Here is a 16,610-nt window from a genome sequence, read left to right on the forward strand (position 1 = left end):
GACTCAATGATCACAAAAACTTTATCTCTTTAAATTTTGCCACTTCAACCCATGAATTTCCTTTTTTTACTTTCGCAATTGTATTCAATGTACACTATTAGGTGTTTTTTTCAGTAATAAAGACTCAAGGAGGGTCAAAAACACAAACATTCAATTTCCTCTCTTTAAATCTAATGACTCAACGATAAAGGACCCCTTATGAACCTCTTTTATTGGAGCGGTCTGTAAGAGCGAGAGAGCAGTCACGCTTATCTCATGAGCTAATTTTTGATTCACTCGGGAGTATATAGTCGACTCCACTATTTTATTCCCGCTCTTGCCATTCTAACCTAGTCCTTCACCATGCTGATAGCATCATTATCCGTAACTCGCCACCGTGTTCCCGTGCATACATTGCGGTATTTCTCGCATGTCCCGCCCAAGCCATTATCGCCATCCAAGCAGGCCCTCATCCCTAAATCGGGCACCTATCCATCCGGATTCCTCGCCTCAGGCGTGCACTGCGGCATAAAAAAAAACTCCCTTCCGGATCTAGCTCTTCTACTCTCCGAGCGTCCGTGCAATGCCGCTGCAGTCTTCACCAAAAACACGTTCAAAGCGGCTCCCGTTCTTGTCTCTCGAGAGGTATTGGAGAAACGGCAAGGGAGTGGTCTTCGGGGGATTGTGACGAATTCGGGATGCGCCAATGCCGTCACCGGAACGCTCGGGATGCAGAATGCGAAAAAAATGGCGGCTGGATTCGACTCCCTCACCGGCGAGCAGGACAGCTGTCTCGTGATGTCAACCGGGGTGATCGGGCAGCATCTTCCTATTGAAAAAATCCAGCGCGGAATTCAACATGCCGCTGATTCCCTTTCCTCTGCGCACGAGGGCTGGATGCGGTGTGCTCAGGCCTTCTGCACTACCGACACATTCCCAAAGCTCTGCTCCGAGGAATTCAAACTCCCTTCCTCTGGTCGCACCATTCGCTTCGCAGGCATCAGTAAGGGTGCGGGAATGATTCACCCGAACATGGCAACCCTCCTCAGCTTCGTCGCCACGGACGCGGCGATCTCGGCCCCACTACTACGGAAAGCCCTCGAGTATGCGGTGGACCGGTCGTTTAATGCCATTTCGATCGACGGGGACATGAGCACAAACGATACGTTTGCGGTGCTGGCAAACGGAGGAAAGGAGGGGGAGATTAAGAGCGAGGAGGACGGAGACTATGTCGGATTTCGCGATGCCCTGACGGCCTTCTCGGCGCGATTAGCCCAGTTGGTGGTGAGAGATGGGGAGGGCGCCACCAAATTTGTGACCATCCGGGTCAAGGTAAGTTCCATCCCCACCCGACCTCCATGATCTGAAGAGGATGGTGTATTGAAAAACCTCGTGCTTATGCTCTAGGGCGCAAACACGTTTGAGAACGCCAAGAAAATTGCCTCGACCATCTCCACCTCGGCTCTCGTCAAGACGGCACTCTATGGCCAAGATGCCAATTGGGGCCGAATCCTGTGCGCGGTCGGTTACTCTGATGTCCCCGTCGATCCCACGCGGGTCAGCGTCTCCTTTGTCCCGACCGACCAATCTCCCCCGCTGAAACTGTTGGTTCGCGGAGAGCCCGAAGCGGTGGACGAGGAGCGGGCAAGCGAGATTTTGAAGATGGAGGACCTGGAGATTCTAGTCGAGCTGGGCCAAGGGAACGAGGAGGCAACCATGTGGACGTGTGACTTTAGCCACGAGTATGTTAGTATTAACGCCGACTATCGCTCCTGAGCGGGTTAGAGTCTTCTCTATAATTTTCTCTCAAAAAAGCTGCGCGGCTTTCCTGTTTTGCTATTTTATATGTTTTTACGACTGTTTTGTTTTTTAATCTCGCACTTATATCCATCATGAAAATCTCTTTTGCCGTTCCATCCTTCCACGAAATTTCATCCTCCTTATCCAGATCAATGAAATAAACTTAAATGGTGGCAAGTCACAACGCAGTCACGTCGGGGCGTTATGGCAAGAAATTCCCGACCAAAAAAGTATACGCCTTGCAACCTTTCATTTTTTTTTTCTCTTTCATTCCCAACCTCCTCCATTTCTCAAGACACACTAATCAACATGAGACCCTTCTACGAAAATGACAGCCACCGTCGCATGACCAAGGTTGACCAAGCCATGAAGTTCTTTGTGCTGGTAGTGAACGTGCTGACTTCGGTAATATCCCCCCTCTTTCCTTGAAACACTTTTTTTTTCCACGGTGAAGTTCACAACCCCCTCTCTTTTACTTTTTATGGGGCACTCTTTAGCTCGCCGGTTTGGCTCTGGTGATTCTTGGCCTGGTCATTTATCTGCGCTCCGACATCGCACTCTATTCCAAGACCACTCCCATAGCGCTCATGATTCTCGGCGCAGTGGTATTCGTGGTGAGCTTCATGGGGTGCTTGGGCGCGATGGGAGAATTGCGAAGCGTATTGATCATTGTGAGTTTTGCCTTCATTCATGGATGGCGTATTCTTTTGAACCCGTCTGGACTAACCCATTGCTTTGCCATCCAGTACTTCTCTTTGCTACTTCTACTTGTTCTTGTTCAACTCTTCATCACCATCCTAGCATTTACCCCCAAGATCGACGACGCGATCGATGCCGCATGGCAAAAGGCCTACGACAGCGATTCCAAGCTCCTCCGGGACATTGAGAATGAGTATTCGTGCTGTGGGCTGCGCAATGTCACGGACCGCGCTGTCCCCAAGAGGGCGCCGGATGCATGCGTCACCTCGCCCTACTTCGGGTACGACCAGCCATGCTACAGACAGCTGCGCAAAGCCTATAAGCGGAATGGGGAGGCAATCGCAATAGGAGGTCTGGTGTTGGCCGTGGTGCAGATCCTGAGTTTGATGTGCGCTGGAATGCTGATTTCCAGAATCCCAACTCCCGAAGAGCGCGAGCGGGAATACTTGGCCGAGCATGAGCGCTTGGTGCGGGACGGCAGAGGCCTGAAACCAGGCGATGGATATGGCACAGCAGGATCTACGTCCCAGACCTAATCTCCGCATCCACTCCATAGCTTCCCCCCCTCCCTCCTTTTTTTTCCATTTCTAATTCAGATTCGTACCATGGGATAGGCCTGTTATTCTCCATGAATTTGTAACAGCTCATTTTAATATATATACACGCATAATCTATATATACGCGTGTCCAAGTGAAATATCGCCTGGAAGGCTTCTAGCCATCGGACCCTTTATCGAAGAAGAAAAGAGGATGGTGACATGCCCTGCATTTTAATCTTCTCCCATTGATTGACAACCTCCATTGTTATGATTGTGAAAAGACAAGCACCAGATGACCTGATGCCGCTCCCACAGGAATGGAGGCTGGGTTTGAACAAGGGAGGGAACGGTCAACCTGAAATTTGTAAGAGGACAGTGGATGTAATGAAGATATGAAGGATTTATTTGGAGAAGAAAGAGGAGAGTATAATCCCTTCAACTCTTCTTTTATGCAGTCCGAGTAAACATTGTAGCTGCGCCTCATTTTATGTTCCCTTTAGTTCTGAGAAGAGAAATATCGCATTAGACGATTCTATTCTAGAAGCCAAAATGCGAGAATCGTAGAGAGCACATTATAAAGACATCGTTGGTTGAAAAAGACTTTGAACATGTGGACAACTTGAGACGCATTGTATTCAAAGGCACGAACTAACATGCCATTGCAACCTAAACTCTAGGCATTGCGCCCCACACTCGATGTGGAAAAGGCGTGAGTGAAGATCAGAGCATTCAACTTTTTTTTTTTTTCGTGTCCATCTGATTCAATATAGTGCTGCTCCACGTGAATAGAGCACAACTAGACCTGAGAGCCTTGGGAGACCAAGTGAAGAAAGATAGTTTTACCCAGGCTTCTATAAGTATTCAACAAGTCAATCCAGTGGTATGTCAAATTAGAAATTTCACGCCCTCCTTCGATTAGAAATTCGCAAATGGAACGACAGGAATGAAGGGCATCCTGTGAGAAGCATGGGTAGGAAGCATATTTTCATTTGCTTTTTTCGAACAACGGATTCTCCCCCATAATTCCCCTGGGTCTATCTAATCTCAGGAGGATGCTTCTCGACGGGAGCCTGGTTTTGAAGATATTTCTGCAGTTTATTTAAGCTGAGTAGCCGTGGCTCTCTAAATAATCGAGAATGGTCTGCAGAATAGGTTGAGATGCAGATGGTTAGCGAGAGAGCTCGCCTAATCAAATGTGTATACTGGAACTTGCCTTCACACTCTCTTCCACTGATTTCTCATCCGTCCTCAAGTGGATTTCGGGGTTTAGCGGCGGCTCGTAAGGAGCGGAAATCCCGGTGAACTCCTTGATTTCGCCAGCTTTAGCCTTTTTGTAGAGTCCCTTCGGATCGCGCTGCTCCACCACAGAGAGCGGGGCGTCGACAAACACCTGAATGAACCAGGAAGAAAAAGAATAGAGTCACCAACTTGGTGCCGATAGAGAAAGAAGACGATGACCAACCTCAACAAATGGAATGCCAGCTTCAGCATGAAGCTTACGCGCGTCGTCTCTATCTTCGCGATAAGGGGAGATGAAAGCAGTGATAGCAATTAGAGTGGCGTCGGCAAAAAGCTTCGAGACCTAGAAGGACAAATTCACATGCGTCGATCCGAATTCCTTAATCATACTTTGCAGTCAATGTGGCCGCGTTTACCTCTGCAATTCGCCGAATGTTCTCTTTTCTATCCTCAGGGCCGAATCCCAAATTCTTATTCAATCCAAACCGAATGTTATCACCGTCAAGGCGATAACTAGCAACGCCGGCGTGAAGGAGGGATTGCTCAAGAGCGGTGGCGATGGTCGATTTCCCAGAGGCGGAGAGGCCGGTGAACCAAATGGTAAGCCCCTTTATCGAATTACAAAAAAAAAGATCAAAATGTCTGGCGAAACCAACACCTCATTGCGGCAAAAGGTCATTTACTTTTTGTTTGAGTAGCTGCTCGCGCTCCTGGCGCGTGACATTGCCGGCGTGCCAGGTGATGTTTGTGGAGAGTTGACCGGTCATGGATGGTTTGATAATTAAGTAAGAATCTGGGAGAATACGGTTACTTGTGATTCACGGCCTCATCTTGCTTATTTCATCTCCGCACAATCTTGAACTCGCAATTTCAGGCGAATGGTTGCCACGGGAAATTATACAATTCACTCTCTCCCAAGATGGCTTGCGTTTAGAAACGCTGGGCCGGAGAGTTTGGAAAAACAAACAGAAATTATAAAAAGCAGCCCTTGGCCTTTGGTTTCCGGGCATCCCGGCGCACCAGGGTCATCAAAATGTGACGATAAAGTCGACCGGAGTTACCGACGACACTGGCACATGATGTCAGAACTGTCGGGTCGGGGGATGGGTGTGACGAGGCGACTATGAACATGTGTCAAGAGAGGCGCCAGTATGGCTGGCCGTGATTAGGAAAGAGGCAGGGGGCATGAGAAGCAGACACAAGGGGGAGCGACGGCGCCTACGCTGCGCGGACGCTCAGCAGCGAACGCATACGCTCCACCCGCGGATCGTTCGGCCGTGCATCAGGAATGTGACTGCGCGGCACTTGCGGCTGCCCGACCACATCCTTCGGGGTGGAGGGGAACATGGGATGAGTCTCCTTGTGCCAAGGAAAGCCCTTGTCGCCACCGGATCCGGCTCAGAGCGTGCTCTTTGGCCGTGGTTCAGCTGCTCGACGCTGGCTTTACACGGGCGCGGCCCCGTGTTTCCCAGCAATAATCTAAAGAGGTCCTCCTGTGACGGTCAAAACAAAGCTCTCCGGCCAATCAGGGGGCATCTGGCCAGGCGGAGTGTGCGCTCGCGCTTTCCCCTATGAGGCTGCGCCCTCCAATCCCGTCGCCCCCAAGTCGAGGGCTCCTGCGGGATCATTATTGATACCACGTAGCACAAGAATGTGCCACGAAAACGCTTGAACGATCGAGCCTGAAATTTCTAAAAAAATCGTTCTGAAAATAACCATTTGCTTTTTTCTCCGCACATTCCAACCAAACCCCTCAGATCCATCCCTCTCTCCCACATCCCCTCGTTGAATTATCCATCGTCATGCTGCTGCCCAGCCCCCTCATCCTCTTGGCCGCATTCCCCCTCGCCCGCGCATTCGACAGTAAGTGCCTAACCGCTCTTTTGCCCTCATTGTCTCCCGCTCTGACCTGGAATGTTCCCCTCGTCATTGCTCGCCAAAGTCAACACGGTTGACAACAGCACAAAGGCAAACTTCCCGCAATGGTGCACGCTGTAAGTACTCTGGCCTCCGACTCATGCTTGGGTGCGTGCGCCGCCCCCGCTCGCAGCCCCGTATACTCATCCCCTCTCCATGTAGCCAAACCTCCTCATGCGAAAACATCTGCCAGGACAGTGGGTTCTCCGTCATGAAGAATGACTGCGATTCGGCGACGCTCGCCTACCACTGCATCTGCAGCAATGGAATCTCTCCTAATGCGTCCGAATACACGGAGACCATCCCCTACTTCCAGTGTACCTATGACCAGCAGCAGTGCATCAGCAAGTGAGTGACCAGAGCGGTACACACAGGGCCCGTGGCCGACCTAACGCTAACGCTCCCGCCCCCCCCCCCCCTGTTTTCTGTAGATGCCCCATCGGCGACACCGCGTGCTTCAACCAGTGCAATGCCGTGAAATGCTCCGCCACTAACCCAAAGAAGTAAGTGGATATTGGACAATTGGATGCGGCCTTGGCTGAACATTCCTCTTGCCTCCCCGCGTTTCGCGGATTCAAGGTACAACCAGACGACGCAGAAGACAATTGGCTCCCCCTCTGGCACCGGGGGCGCGCGCGCGACTCCCTCCAACTCCATCTTCAGCGACGCCAGCGCCCTCTTGTCGAACACGGGCTACGCGGTGGTCGCGGCGATGGTCGTCCTGGTCATGGGCGTGGCCCACTAGGCTGTGCTCCTCCCTTCCTCCTCTCCCTCTCCCCTATGTAGCCCCACCCATCCATTTGCATATTTCACGAGGCAGGCTGATTTTCCAACCCTTGTTTTCTTTCCCTGACTGTACCGAGCCATCAATAAAAAGATCCCGCAGATGCTATTTGTTTTAATATTTTTTTTTATTTTCCAAAAGAACACACTAACGACAAGAGAAAGAAAAAGAAAATAAAAAGGAACATCAACTAGAGCGCGGGATTAGAGCTGGCCAGGTTGGGCGGCGGCCTCCTCAGGCTGCTGCTGGGGTGCAGCGGGCTGCTGGAAGTCTTCGGAGGTGGGGGCCGAGATGGGGGCCTCCTCCTTGGGCTCGAGAATCGTCACCACATCCGGAAGAGGAGTCTTGGGGCCAACGCGGCCTGTTGGGTCCCAAGGCAACATAATCTTCACTTTGAGACCAAGCACACCCTGGCGGAGCAAGACGTGGCGGATGGCCACATCGACGTAGTCCTTGATGGGCTGACCGGAGTGGATCATGAACCCGTCTACGAACTTCATAGACTTGGCACGAGCGGCACGGAGCTTGCCAGACACAACCACCTCGCAGCCCTTGGCGCCCGACTCCATGATGAAGCGGACGACACCATAGCATGCTCTGTGAAGCAGAGGAAACAGTGTGTTTAGTCCGGGCGGGAAGCAGTAGAGGGGGGAAAGAGCAGAGTGAAGCGTTACCTTCTGACGGCAAGACCCTGCAGCAGTTTATATTTCAAGCTCTCGCACTGAGCCACGGCGCACAACCCACGGTTGCTGACCTTCTCGGCATAGAGTTCGACGGTGTTCTCAGGGAAGCGGAAGCGCTTCTGGACCAAGGCGGTGAGCTCGCGGATGCGGCGGCCCTTCTCACCAAGTACCTGCTGGGTATGGGTGGCACGGATGATGATCTCAGTGCGGGCAGGGGTGACGCGCACCTCGACGCCCGAGTAGCCCTCCTCCGCAAGCTCGCGCTGGAAGAACTCGTTGAGTTCGGCGAAGAAGACTCCGTCGGCAACGAACTATATGAAATGGATGGAAGCATGAATAATCGTGATCATGAACGTGCCATGGTCGGCGACACCGAACACATTGATTCCCTGATCATATCCACCGGGGAGAGAAGGAGGGCGGCAGAGCCACATGCGTTCATTCCTTCTCTCTCCCCTCCCCCTCCTCCTCCATCCACCCACCCATCCATCCATCCATCCATCCAACCATCCATTCTCCCACTCCAGCCCTCTATCCGCCTAGTTTCATTCACTAACCTTTCTCTTCTTAGAAATCTGTGTTGCAGCCATGTTGTATTTCTGAGGCGTTGGCAAAGAAAGATGACACTTTCAACGGGCAGCGATGGCACTCGAAAATCGAGGGTAAAAGAGGAGGAACCGGGCAATTTGTTCGCGCAATAGTCAAATCTTTCTGGGATCTGAAAATCGCTTGTGACTGCTTTTGCCCTCGATTCATATTCAGGGCGAGCGATCATCACGAGTCTAACGCGAAAGGTGCGATCGATTCCAATGCTGGTGCACCTCGTCTACCCCCTGTACGCAGTAGCCCTTCTCTCCTCTGCCATTTATCTTTTTCACCTCTTTTCTCGTCGTGCTCCGCCGATCACCAATGCGCGCATCCTCATAGTCACTGCGCATCCAGATGACGAGTGCATGTTCTTTGGCCCGGCCATCACTGCTCTAGCAAGGGGAAACAAGATATGGGGATTGTGTCTCTCTAGCGGTACTACTACTGCTGATGGCTTTCTTCCAATGGCGCCCAGGCTAATGCAGCTTTTTGCAATTCCACAGGTAATCATGATGGACTTGGAGAAATTCGAAAAAGAGAGCTGGCCAGGAGTTTTCGCGAGATGGGGGTTACAGAGGATCGCGTCACTGTGATAGACCATAAGTACCTATATCTACATTTGGCAATGGGGGTGTCCACCATCAACTAATGACTACATCATTTTTAGGGAGCTGCAAGACAACCCCAAACGCCTATGGAGCGAGAAGCTAGTCAGCGAGGTGGTGGGAGAATATGTCAAACGCTACGACATTGACACCGTAAATGGATCTTCTCGTTACCATGTGACCTCAGACTAACCCACGGACATCCGTCCCACTAGATCCTGACCTTTGACGACGGCGGTGTCTCGGGACATCCCAATCATCGCGCCTGCTATCGTGGCGTCAGGTGAGTTTGTTCGTGTGTCTGCTCCGCTTGCTACACCCCTCTAACCCAAGTGAACGGTAGGGATTTTGTCCGCAATCATACTGCCCCCTCCGCCTACGCCCTCACCACAGTCTCCCTTGCTCGCAAATATACCGCCCTCTTTGATCTTTCTCTCTCGAGCTTTTTGCTCTCGCAAAGCGATCTCTTTTTGATCTCCTCTCCCGCCGACTTTTTAGCTTCCCAGCGTGCTATGCGTTGCCACCGTTCCCAGTTGGTGTGGTTTCGGCACCTGTATGTGTTGTTCTCGAGGTACATGTGGATGAACGACTTTCAACGAATCGACTCGAACCCTTTGTAATATATACACACATTTGAGCATTACCGAATATATTCTGCCTTCGAGCTTTTTTATCATGCATCCTGAATCAAGAACCATAATGAATTTTTGCCTTTTTTCATTCAGTGCCCTCAAAAGGCTAACCAATAGGCCCCGCCTCGAAGACCATCCCTCCAAGCCTCTCTATCTTGGAGCTGGTCCTCGAGGGATGGCAAGGACGAGAAATCCCATTGCACCCTCGGATGGCATATTTAAATTTCATTTTTACTGTATCGTATTGCAAAAAATAAAAGCAAAAAAGAGCGTGAAACGAGCATGTAGGACACCAAGCGGGGGGAAATCCGCGAAATGGCTGCTCCCCTCCATGGCTAGAACAAACTAACAAGTGGTGGAAACTACTCATGGGGTGCAACAACAGTATGGCATGTATATACAGATAGATTGACGGCAGAGAGGGGAATATGAATATATATGGGAGGGGGGGAGATTTACACACGGTTATCCAATGAGTTGCTAAAAATACAAGACCCCGCCCAGCTAATACATATCGGACAGGGTCGACCTAAGGTTTTGAACGGGCTGCGGCTTCTTCTTCAGCTTGGCTCGCCGCATCCTCCTCTCGGCCCTAAGGGGGTCCCCGCCTTGCTCCAAATCCGAGCCATCCCGCACCATTCTATCGAGCACATCTCGCAGATAGAAGGGCGCCAGGTTGTGCTGCACCTGCTGCAGCGTGGCGGCAGCCGTCTTCGGATGGTGGAGCCCCAACTCGTTGTTTTTCAGCTCGCCGCCAAACACCAGGTCCATCTCTTCAAGGGATTTGCCCTTGGTCTCCGGGACAAAAAAGTGGACCACCAGGCCCATCACAGCACAGCTTAGGGCGAACACCGCATACAGTCCCCATGTGGTGGCGTTGAGAATGATCGGCACCATCTGGCCAATCACCCAGTTGGTAATCCAGTTGGAGGCGGTCGTGATGGAGTTGGCTTTGGCGCGAATACGCAGAGGATATATTTCGGCTGGATAAATCCAACAGCCCGGGCCCCTAGAGAGAAACCCCACCGAGGAAGGAAGGGGGAGAGAGAGAGAGAAGAAGAAGAGGGGAAACGCAAAGAGAAGAGTAAAACCACAAGCTCCCAAAGTGTCAATACACTCTCACATAGTTACCAGCTATACGCGAAATTGGCCACAAAAAAATAGAGCGAGATGAGAATCGTGAGTTTGACGGAGGTCACCGTTGTGATGACAATGTTGCGATCCTCCTGTGGCGAATACTCGAGCTTACTGTACACGCCCAGCAGCAGCCCCATGATGGACATCGAGAGGCACATCATAACGGCACCCGTGATGAGGGTTGCGCGACGGCCCCATCGATCCACAAAGAGCACCGCGGGGATGGTGAAAACAACTATGATCCAGCACACGGATCGGTACATGAGAGAGGGGGAGAACACCCTTCCGTTAGACAAAAAGCACTCTACTTGGCAATCGAGAACAAGCCTATACCGTTTATAATCCCATTAATGGCCGTGGCTAGAAGGGAGGCCGACGTCTCCTGCAGCCCGATGTTACGAAACATTTCCGGCGCATAGTACATGATGCTATTGATGCCGGTGAGCTGCGAAAACACTTGGATCGCAATCCCGACCAGCAGTCTCTTCCGAATGTTTTCGGGGCCCTTGCTAAACAGCTCAAAATAGCCCTTGGACGCAAAGGTTTGCTCAAACTGCACGTTTTGTTTGATTTCCTCGTACTCCAGCCGAGCTTCCTCCTTCGTATCGCGAAGGATATTCAACACGCGCAAGGCGTCTATATCACGATTTTGATCGACCAGCCAGCGGGGGGAATAGGGGAGAAACATGGTTCCAACGGCTAAACATCATGAACAATCAGATCCGGTGAGCCCACCAAGAAGAGGTCACCCAAGGAGAGTAGGGAGGAGAGAGGAGGAAATGGCGGGCGAGGAGGGGGATGGGAGGGAGAGGGAACACTTACTCAGGATTGCAGCCGGCACGCACTGGATCAAAAGGGGTATCTGCCACTGCCGGTCGTCATTCAATTTTTGCGTGAAGTAGTTGATCCAAAAGCTCACCGCAATGCCCACGGTAATTGCCAGCTGTTGCAGCGAGATCAGCCGTCCCCTCAGGTCTTTGGGTGCTATTTCCGACTGATACAGAGGAACGATCATGGAAAGAGCACCCACCGCCAAGCCGGCGACTACCCGGCCAGCGTATAATTGCGAGAAGGATTCGGCATTGCCCTGCAGAGCACTCCCTATGATAAATAGCATCGAGCAAAACGCGATGGAGACGCGACGGCCTATGCGGTCAGCAATAAAAGCAGAGAAAAGGGCACCCACTGAGCAGCCGGCCATGAGCGAGGAAACAATGGCGCCCGTGACGGCAGGGGAAGAGGGGAACCGAGCTTTAAAATATTCCATGGTGAGCACGCCGGATATGACGCCGATATCGTATCCGAACTGATGAAGGTATGAAGATAATAAGCGTGATCAATGCGAATGCCCAAGAGAGATGGGGAGGAAAAAAGACATACCAGAAAGCCACCGATTGCGGCGAAGCTGGAGAGGAGGCGAGCGAGAGCCGGGTGGGAAAATGGCCGATAGTTACCATCTCAATACACGGAATAGAGAAAGTGATCGTCATTACCATGCTATGGTGTGCACCAAAATTCGTGAAAGGGCCATTGTGTCATTCTATGAGTCATGACAGTGGGGAGGCGGAGAGGTGCCAATGAGAAATGAGTCTTCGGAATGGAGAATATAAGGGAAAAAAAAGAACAGACAATGAAGAGAAACGAAAATGTCTTGGAAAAAAAAAAGGAAGCAAGACTATAGGGCATGCGATAACCGTTGCTTCCAAAATGGATGGCACCAGTGAATAATTAAGGTTCGCCTTCTTAATTGGGGAAATGCGCACAGAGCCTGCCACACTGGATTCGGAAGAAACACAAAAATCCTTTCGATTAGGGGAGATTTTAATATTAGTATATATTGGGATAGATAAGGCTGCGATAGGAGAGTCGAGAACAGAGCAGCCAGAAAAAAGCGATAGAGCAAAAACAAGATTAACAATAAATAAATAAAGAAGACATTAAGAAGAGGGGTAGGGAAAGGAGGGGGTGCATCGGGGGAAGGAAAGAAGGGAGGAGGGGGGGGGGAGAGAAGGGGTAAGGCTGGGGAGGATTAAAGAACGTAGGCAAGGGAAAGAGGCAAGAGGCAGGGCCAGACAAGTGAGTCAACGCTCTGGGGCAGAAGGGTATCGACTGAGAAATACAGAACCAGAACTTTATGCGCTGCGGTACGGAGGACTGGCCAAAGAGCCGACACTACTGCTAGCGAGCCCGTCAGCCACCTTTCTCTACAGGCGCTAAGCATGAATTCTAATGCAAATAAACTTACCTTGCGCGCACATCTATCATCTCCAAAAGCTTCTCCACGCTCTCCGTCCTATCCATCTCCACAACCTTGCGCTCGAACTCTCCTGCGGTGGCATTTTCGCCTCCCCCGAGGGCGTCGCGCAAACTCTCCACCCCTATCTCCATCGCGGCCTCCTTAGCAAACCCATCCTCGGGCAGCGGCGTGGCGAGCCTCCCCGCCTCGACGATGGGCGCCACGATGGAGGAGCGGATTTGGGCGCGTCGGTAGAGGTCCACACGCTCCCCGAATTTAGCGTTCAACAGGGTCTCCACCGTTATTGGCGAGTCCTTGAGCTTCGAGTCGGACTTGAGCGCATTGGCCACGTCGTCTTGCTCAAACAAGGTATCCACCGGATGCACCGCCTGGATCCCCTCCCAACCCGTCGCCTGCTCCAAGGCTTTGAGCTCCACCCACTGCCCCCTCTCCACCCGTGCCGCCTTCACCTTCGCGACGTACTCCTTGAGCTTTCGGCTTTCTAGCGCATCCGCCACATACTCTAACACCTCGGCCACCACGCTCTGCACAACCGCCTGGCGCTCCGCCCCCTCGTTTCGCACCGATTCCTGCAGCTTGAAGGCGAGCGGCATGACGCCCGCGGCCCCCGCTTCTCCTCGCCCCATATCCATCAGCGCCCCAAGCACCCAGGCCACCCCCACCCAGTCGCGAGGCAGCCCGATCGGCACCAGCTCAAGCACGACTTGGTGGAACGCGCGGGAAAAGCCATCCATCGTGCAGCCAGTTTGGCTGTGCTTCTGGCCACATAACAAGCGCAGGATGCCGATGTATTTTTCGCGCACTGCAGGGTCCCGGCTTTTCAGTAGTGGGACCGTTGGAGCCCAGGAGCCCAAGGCGGGCGCCTCTTCCCCACCCTCCTTGAATGCACTGGCCTTGGCCACTTCCTCCAAGCACCAGATCAGCACCATCTCATGCTGCTGACTTGCGAGCATCCTGCCCACCAGGTGGCCCACCACGTCCCCCACTTGATTATCCGAGTAGACATGGGCGGCCAAGCCGCCTACGGCCTCAATGAGAGCGGCTAGGGTAGCCCCGCTCACGTCCTCGGGACGGTGGAGCTCGGGGCTCAGCAGAGCTTCGCCGGGTAGGCTTAGGAGAACATTGATAAGCGCATTGGTGGCTTCTGGGATGGAGAGCCCCGGGAAGGAGGACGAGTGAAGGACATTGGCGAGAGCGCGGGAGAGGGATGCCTGCTTGGGCGAGAGAATGGGAGCATTTTCGAGGCGGTCTAGGAGGCATAGCACAAGAAGATAGCTGTGCTGGGCCTAAATAGGAGAGGGGGGTTAATTGGGGGGAAGCCAGCGGAAGGAGAATTGCCAGATAAGGAAAAGGAGTAGTCGGAGGAAGACGATGTGAAATCAAGTGGGGGCTATTAGCTTTACCTGTAGGGATTGCAAGATGACTTTGGACAGTTCCACTGCGAATGTGGCCGGCCACCAGGTATCCCGTGTATCCATGAGATCCATCGTAACCTTCAGGCAGCGTTGCAGCCGATTTGCATCATGGGTGCCAAACAGCACCCTCACGGTATCGAGTGCAAGCAATTCGGTGTCTTCTGCAGTAATCTCCTCCTCCGTGATCCCTTCGTCCATCGGGTCGGGAACCTTGGCTCCCTCCGCGGCACGCTTGCGAATGGTCTCAAGAGAACCCCCGAAGAGGTTGCCCAGAGCCGCCTGAAGTAAAGCTTGCTCTTGGTCGAGTATTTCGCTTTGGGCAACAGCATACACAGCCTTTAGGCCCACGAGTCGAGATGCAGAAGCGGATTTCTCATCGCTGTCCAGCGCCAATCGACAAAAGATGGACAGCACTTGCTTGCAGGCCTCGGCAAACTGTGTGTCTACACTCAGCGCGAGCTTGTCGGTGTTTTGCACTAGAAAGGTAAAAATGTCGGCGGCACGAGGCCAGAGAGCCTTCATTCTAAGGCTCCCCGTGATCACCAATAACACATTGACGATGTTGCCGGAGAATAAGTTTAGATCTCGCTTGCATTCTTTCATAAGTCCCTTGAGGATGTCCAGGGAGACTTGATTGTCGGTCACTCTCTCCTTCACGGTGTCGCGCGCTACTTTGCGCTCGAGATAGCGGCCCACCTTGAGAAGTTTCGCGGGACGACTGGAGGCGTAAAAGGTAAGATACGAGAGCTCGCTCGGCTTAGGGCCTTTTTCCGCAGGCGATTTCGGATAACATGCCGTGATTAGTTTGGCATGCTTGCTATAGGTGCAGATTCCCATCCTATTTTAAACTAGTAAGTCTAGATGGAACCACCACCGCAATCGCCCTCGATCGCACCCACCTTATATTAATATATCGGAATATAGACTAGAATACGATTTGGTTGACAGCCGATCCTCCAAATGAGAATGGATTGGCAAAGTAGCAGGAGCGGGATGGGGTAGGATGGGGTGACAAAAGGGAGAGCCGGGAAATATTCTAGGGAATGAGAGAATCACGACCTCGCTCTAAATGAAGTGCTCTTGTGTGAAACGAAAAAGTCAATTTCGAATTTCCAAAGTTTATTTTACTGAATTCATCCTCTATTTCCCCACGTGAATGTCGAGAGCTGAGAGCGAGCACAGCCAGAAGTCTACAACGTGGGGGGTCCTGCTGGATTGCCTCCACTCTCCCGCCCAAGCCCTTCCTTCGTCCTTGCTCTTGCCCAGCGCCCCCCACGGCTGAAAGGCCGTGTTCTCCAGCAAAAGATGCAGACAAGGGAAAAGAGAGGAAGAGAGCGGAGGCTCTTTCCTTCTCCTCTTGGCGATGGGCACGTTGCCTCTCCTCCATGGTAATGCTGTCGCGGAGGATGATAACAACGATATGTGCCTTGTGCTAGGGTATCGCTAGACGGCCCTCTCTGTCGAGCGCTATCTTGCCTAGCTGAGAAATCCATAAGGATGAATTATTAAGCCACATGCTTGGCGAGAGTTGTTTGCTCTTTAAAATTTCATTTTCTGGAACCATTCTTATCCCTCTGCATCTTCATATAATGATGGCTTCGGCACAAACCTTGTTTCGCGCAGCCCCGCGCACTCTCCCGGTTACCCCTCGCTATCCTCTTGCCCGTCTTCGTCAGCCCATTATGCTCCGCCGATCTCCTACATCGGGCAATGCTTTTCCTCGTCGATCCTATTCTACTGCACCCCCATCCCCATCGTCTCCCCAATCCACAGTTGACAAACCCTCAAAACCCGGTAAATTTAAAGAGCTAATGAAGAAATATGGCCCAATGTCCGTGGTGGTGTACATGGGCGTGTCCACCATCGATCTCGGGGCGACTTTTGCAATTCTGCAGATTGCAGGGGGCGAACACGTCCTTAAGATCGAGGACTGGTGCAAGGAGAACCTGGGCTTCTGGAAGAAGCTTTACGGGGGCGACAGCCATGAGGAAGACCAGGCTGTAGCTGTTGTCGAGAAGGAAAAAGCCCAGGGCAATGGCCAGCCGTCAGTCTGGACTGTTTTCGCCATTGCTTATGGAATCCACAAGCTCCTGGTGCCCCTGCGTCTGGGGCTCACAGCAGCCATTACCCCGCCGCTTGTGAAGAAGCTGCAGAGTATGGGGTGGAGAGTTGGGATTGGCATGTCGAAAAAAGCATGACATGGACTACGAATAATAGACAAGGCTTCTGTTCTCTCTTTTCTATTCTCTTTCCGCTGCTTATTCAGCTAGACCTTGGTTTCAATAGAGCACACTTTCCACAGTATAGCATAGATATATCAATATATATATATATGT

General features: G+C 52.0%; 10 protein-coding genes across 10 annotated transcripts; 5 read left to right on the forward strand and 5 right to left on the reverse strand.

The window, feature by feature from the left end:
• Window positions 1-342: 342 nt before the first annotated feature.
• VTP21DRAFT_10747 (uncharacterized protein) lies at window positions 343-1,755 on the forward strand (the record flags this gene model as incomplete). The annotated part of the gene is made up of 2 exons (XM_069390117.1): window positions 343-1,311; window positions 1,387-1,755. The coding sequence occupies 2 exons, from the start codon at window positions 343-345 to the stop codon at window positions 1,753-1,755; spliced, it is 1,338 nt and encodes a 445-aa protein (XP_069253370.1).
• A 333-nt stretch (window positions 1,756-2,088) lies between these two features.
• VTP21DRAFT_10748 (uncharacterized protein) lies at window positions 2,089-3,014 on the forward strand (the record flags this gene model as incomplete). Its single annotated transcript, XM_069390118.1, has 3 exons — window positions 2,089-2,184; window positions 2,277-2,450; window positions 2,526-3,014. The coding sequence occupies 3 exons, from the start codon at window positions 2,089-2,091 to the stop codon at window positions 3,012-3,014; spliced, it is 759 nt and encodes a 252-aa protein (XP_069253371.1).
• Window positions 3,015-4,116: 1,102 nt separating this feature from the next.
• VTP21DRAFT_10749 (uncharacterized protein) lies at window positions 4,117-5,023 on the reverse strand (the record flags this gene model as incomplete). Its single annotated transcript, XM_069390119.1, has 5 exons — window positions 4,117-4,158; window positions 4,231-4,407; window positions 4,480-4,599; window positions 4,673-4,864; window positions 4,940-5,023. 5 exons carry the CDS (start codon window positions 5,021-5,023, stop codon window positions 4,117-4,119), a joined length of 615 nt encoding a protein of 204 aa, XP_069253372.1.
• A 205-nt stretch (window positions 5,024-5,228) lies between these two features.
• Window positions 5,229-5,603, reverse strand: VTP21DRAFT_10750 (uncharacterized protein; the record flags this gene model as incomplete). The annotated part of the gene is made up of 2 exons (XM_069390121.1): window positions 5,229-5,377; window positions 5,510-5,603. 2 exons carry the CDS (start codon window positions 5,601-5,603, stop codon window positions 5,229-5,231), a joined length of 243 nt encoding a protein of 80 aa, XP_069253373.1.
• A 455-nt stretch (window positions 5,604-6,058) lies between these two features.
• On the forward strand, window positions 6,059-6,918 carry VTP21DRAFT_10751 (uncharacterized protein; the record flags this gene model as incomplete). The annotated part of the gene is made up of 5 exons (XM_069390122.1): window positions 6,059-6,119; window positions 6,199-6,250; window positions 6,336-6,521; window positions 6,605-6,676; window positions 6,753-6,918. The coding sequence occupies 5 exons, from the start codon at window positions 6,059-6,061 to the stop codon at window positions 6,916-6,918; spliced, it is 537 nt and encodes a 178-aa protein (XP_069253374.1).
• A 242-nt stretch (window positions 6,919-7,160) lies between these two features.
• On the reverse strand, window positions 7,161-8,230 carry VTP21DRAFT_10752 (40S ribosomal protein uS3; the record flags this gene model as incomplete). Its single annotated transcript, XM_069390123.1, has 3 exons — window positions 7,161-7,554; window positions 7,632-7,951; window positions 8,198-8,230. The coding sequence occupies 3 exons, from the start codon at window positions 8,228-8,230 to the stop codon at window positions 7,161-7,163; spliced, it is 747 nt and encodes a 248-aa protein (XP_069253375.1).
• Window positions 8,231-8,449: 219 nt separating this feature from the next.
• Window positions 8,450-9,453, forward strand: VTP21DRAFT_10753 (uncharacterized protein; the record flags this gene model as incomplete). The annotated part of the gene is made up of 5 exons (XM_069390124.1): window positions 8,450-8,663; window positions 8,732-8,831; window positions 8,896-8,986; window positions 9,049-9,116; window positions 9,177-9,453. The coding sequence occupies 5 exons, from the start codon at window positions 8,450-8,452 to the stop codon at window positions 9,451-9,453; spliced, it is 750 nt and encodes a 249-aa protein (XP_069253376.1).
• A 516-nt stretch (window positions 9,454-9,969) lies between these two features.
• On the reverse strand, window positions 9,970-12,133 carry VTP21DRAFT_10754 (uncharacterized protein; the record flags this gene model as incomplete). Its single annotated transcript, XM_069390125.1, has 6 exons — window positions 9,970-10,474; window positions 10,597-10,837; window positions 10,936-11,301; window positions 11,425-11,908; window positions 11,983-12,007; window positions 12,096-12,133. The coding sequence occupies 6 exons, from the start codon at window positions 12,131-12,133 to the stop codon at window positions 9,970-9,972; spliced, it is 1,659 nt and encodes a 552-aa protein (XP_069253377.1).
• A 601-nt stretch (window positions 12,134-12,734) lies between these two features.
• Window positions 12,735-15,111, reverse strand: VTP21DRAFT_10755 (uncharacterized protein; the record flags this gene model as incomplete). The annotated part of the gene is made up of 3 exons (XM_069390126.1): window positions 12,735-12,780; window positions 12,848-14,145; window positions 14,263-15,111. 3 exons carry the CDS (start codon window positions 15,109-15,111, stop codon window positions 12,735-12,737), a joined length of 2,193 nt encoding a protein of 730 aa, XP_069253378.1.
• Window positions 15,112-15,863: 752 nt separating this feature from the next.
• VTP21DRAFT_10756 (uncharacterized protein) lies at window positions 15,864-16,472 on the forward strand (the record flags this gene model as incomplete). Its single annotated transcript, XM_069390127.1, has 1 exon — window positions 15,864-16,472. One exon carries the CDS (start codon window positions 15,864-15,866, stop codon window positions 16,470-16,472), a length of 609 nt encoding a protein of 202 aa, XP_069253379.1.
• Window positions 16,473-16,610: the final 138 nt, after the last annotated feature.

The sequence above is a fragment of the Calcarisporiella thermophila genome (genome assembly GCF_041956535.1).
Source record: "Calcarisporiella thermophila strain CBS 279.70 unplaced genomic scaffold VTP21scaffold_7, whole genome shotgun sequence".
Lineage (NCBI taxonomy): Eukaryota > Fungi > Calcarisporiellomycota > Calcarisporiellomycetes > Calcarisporiellales > Calcarisporiellaceae > Calcarisporiella > Calcarisporiella thermophila.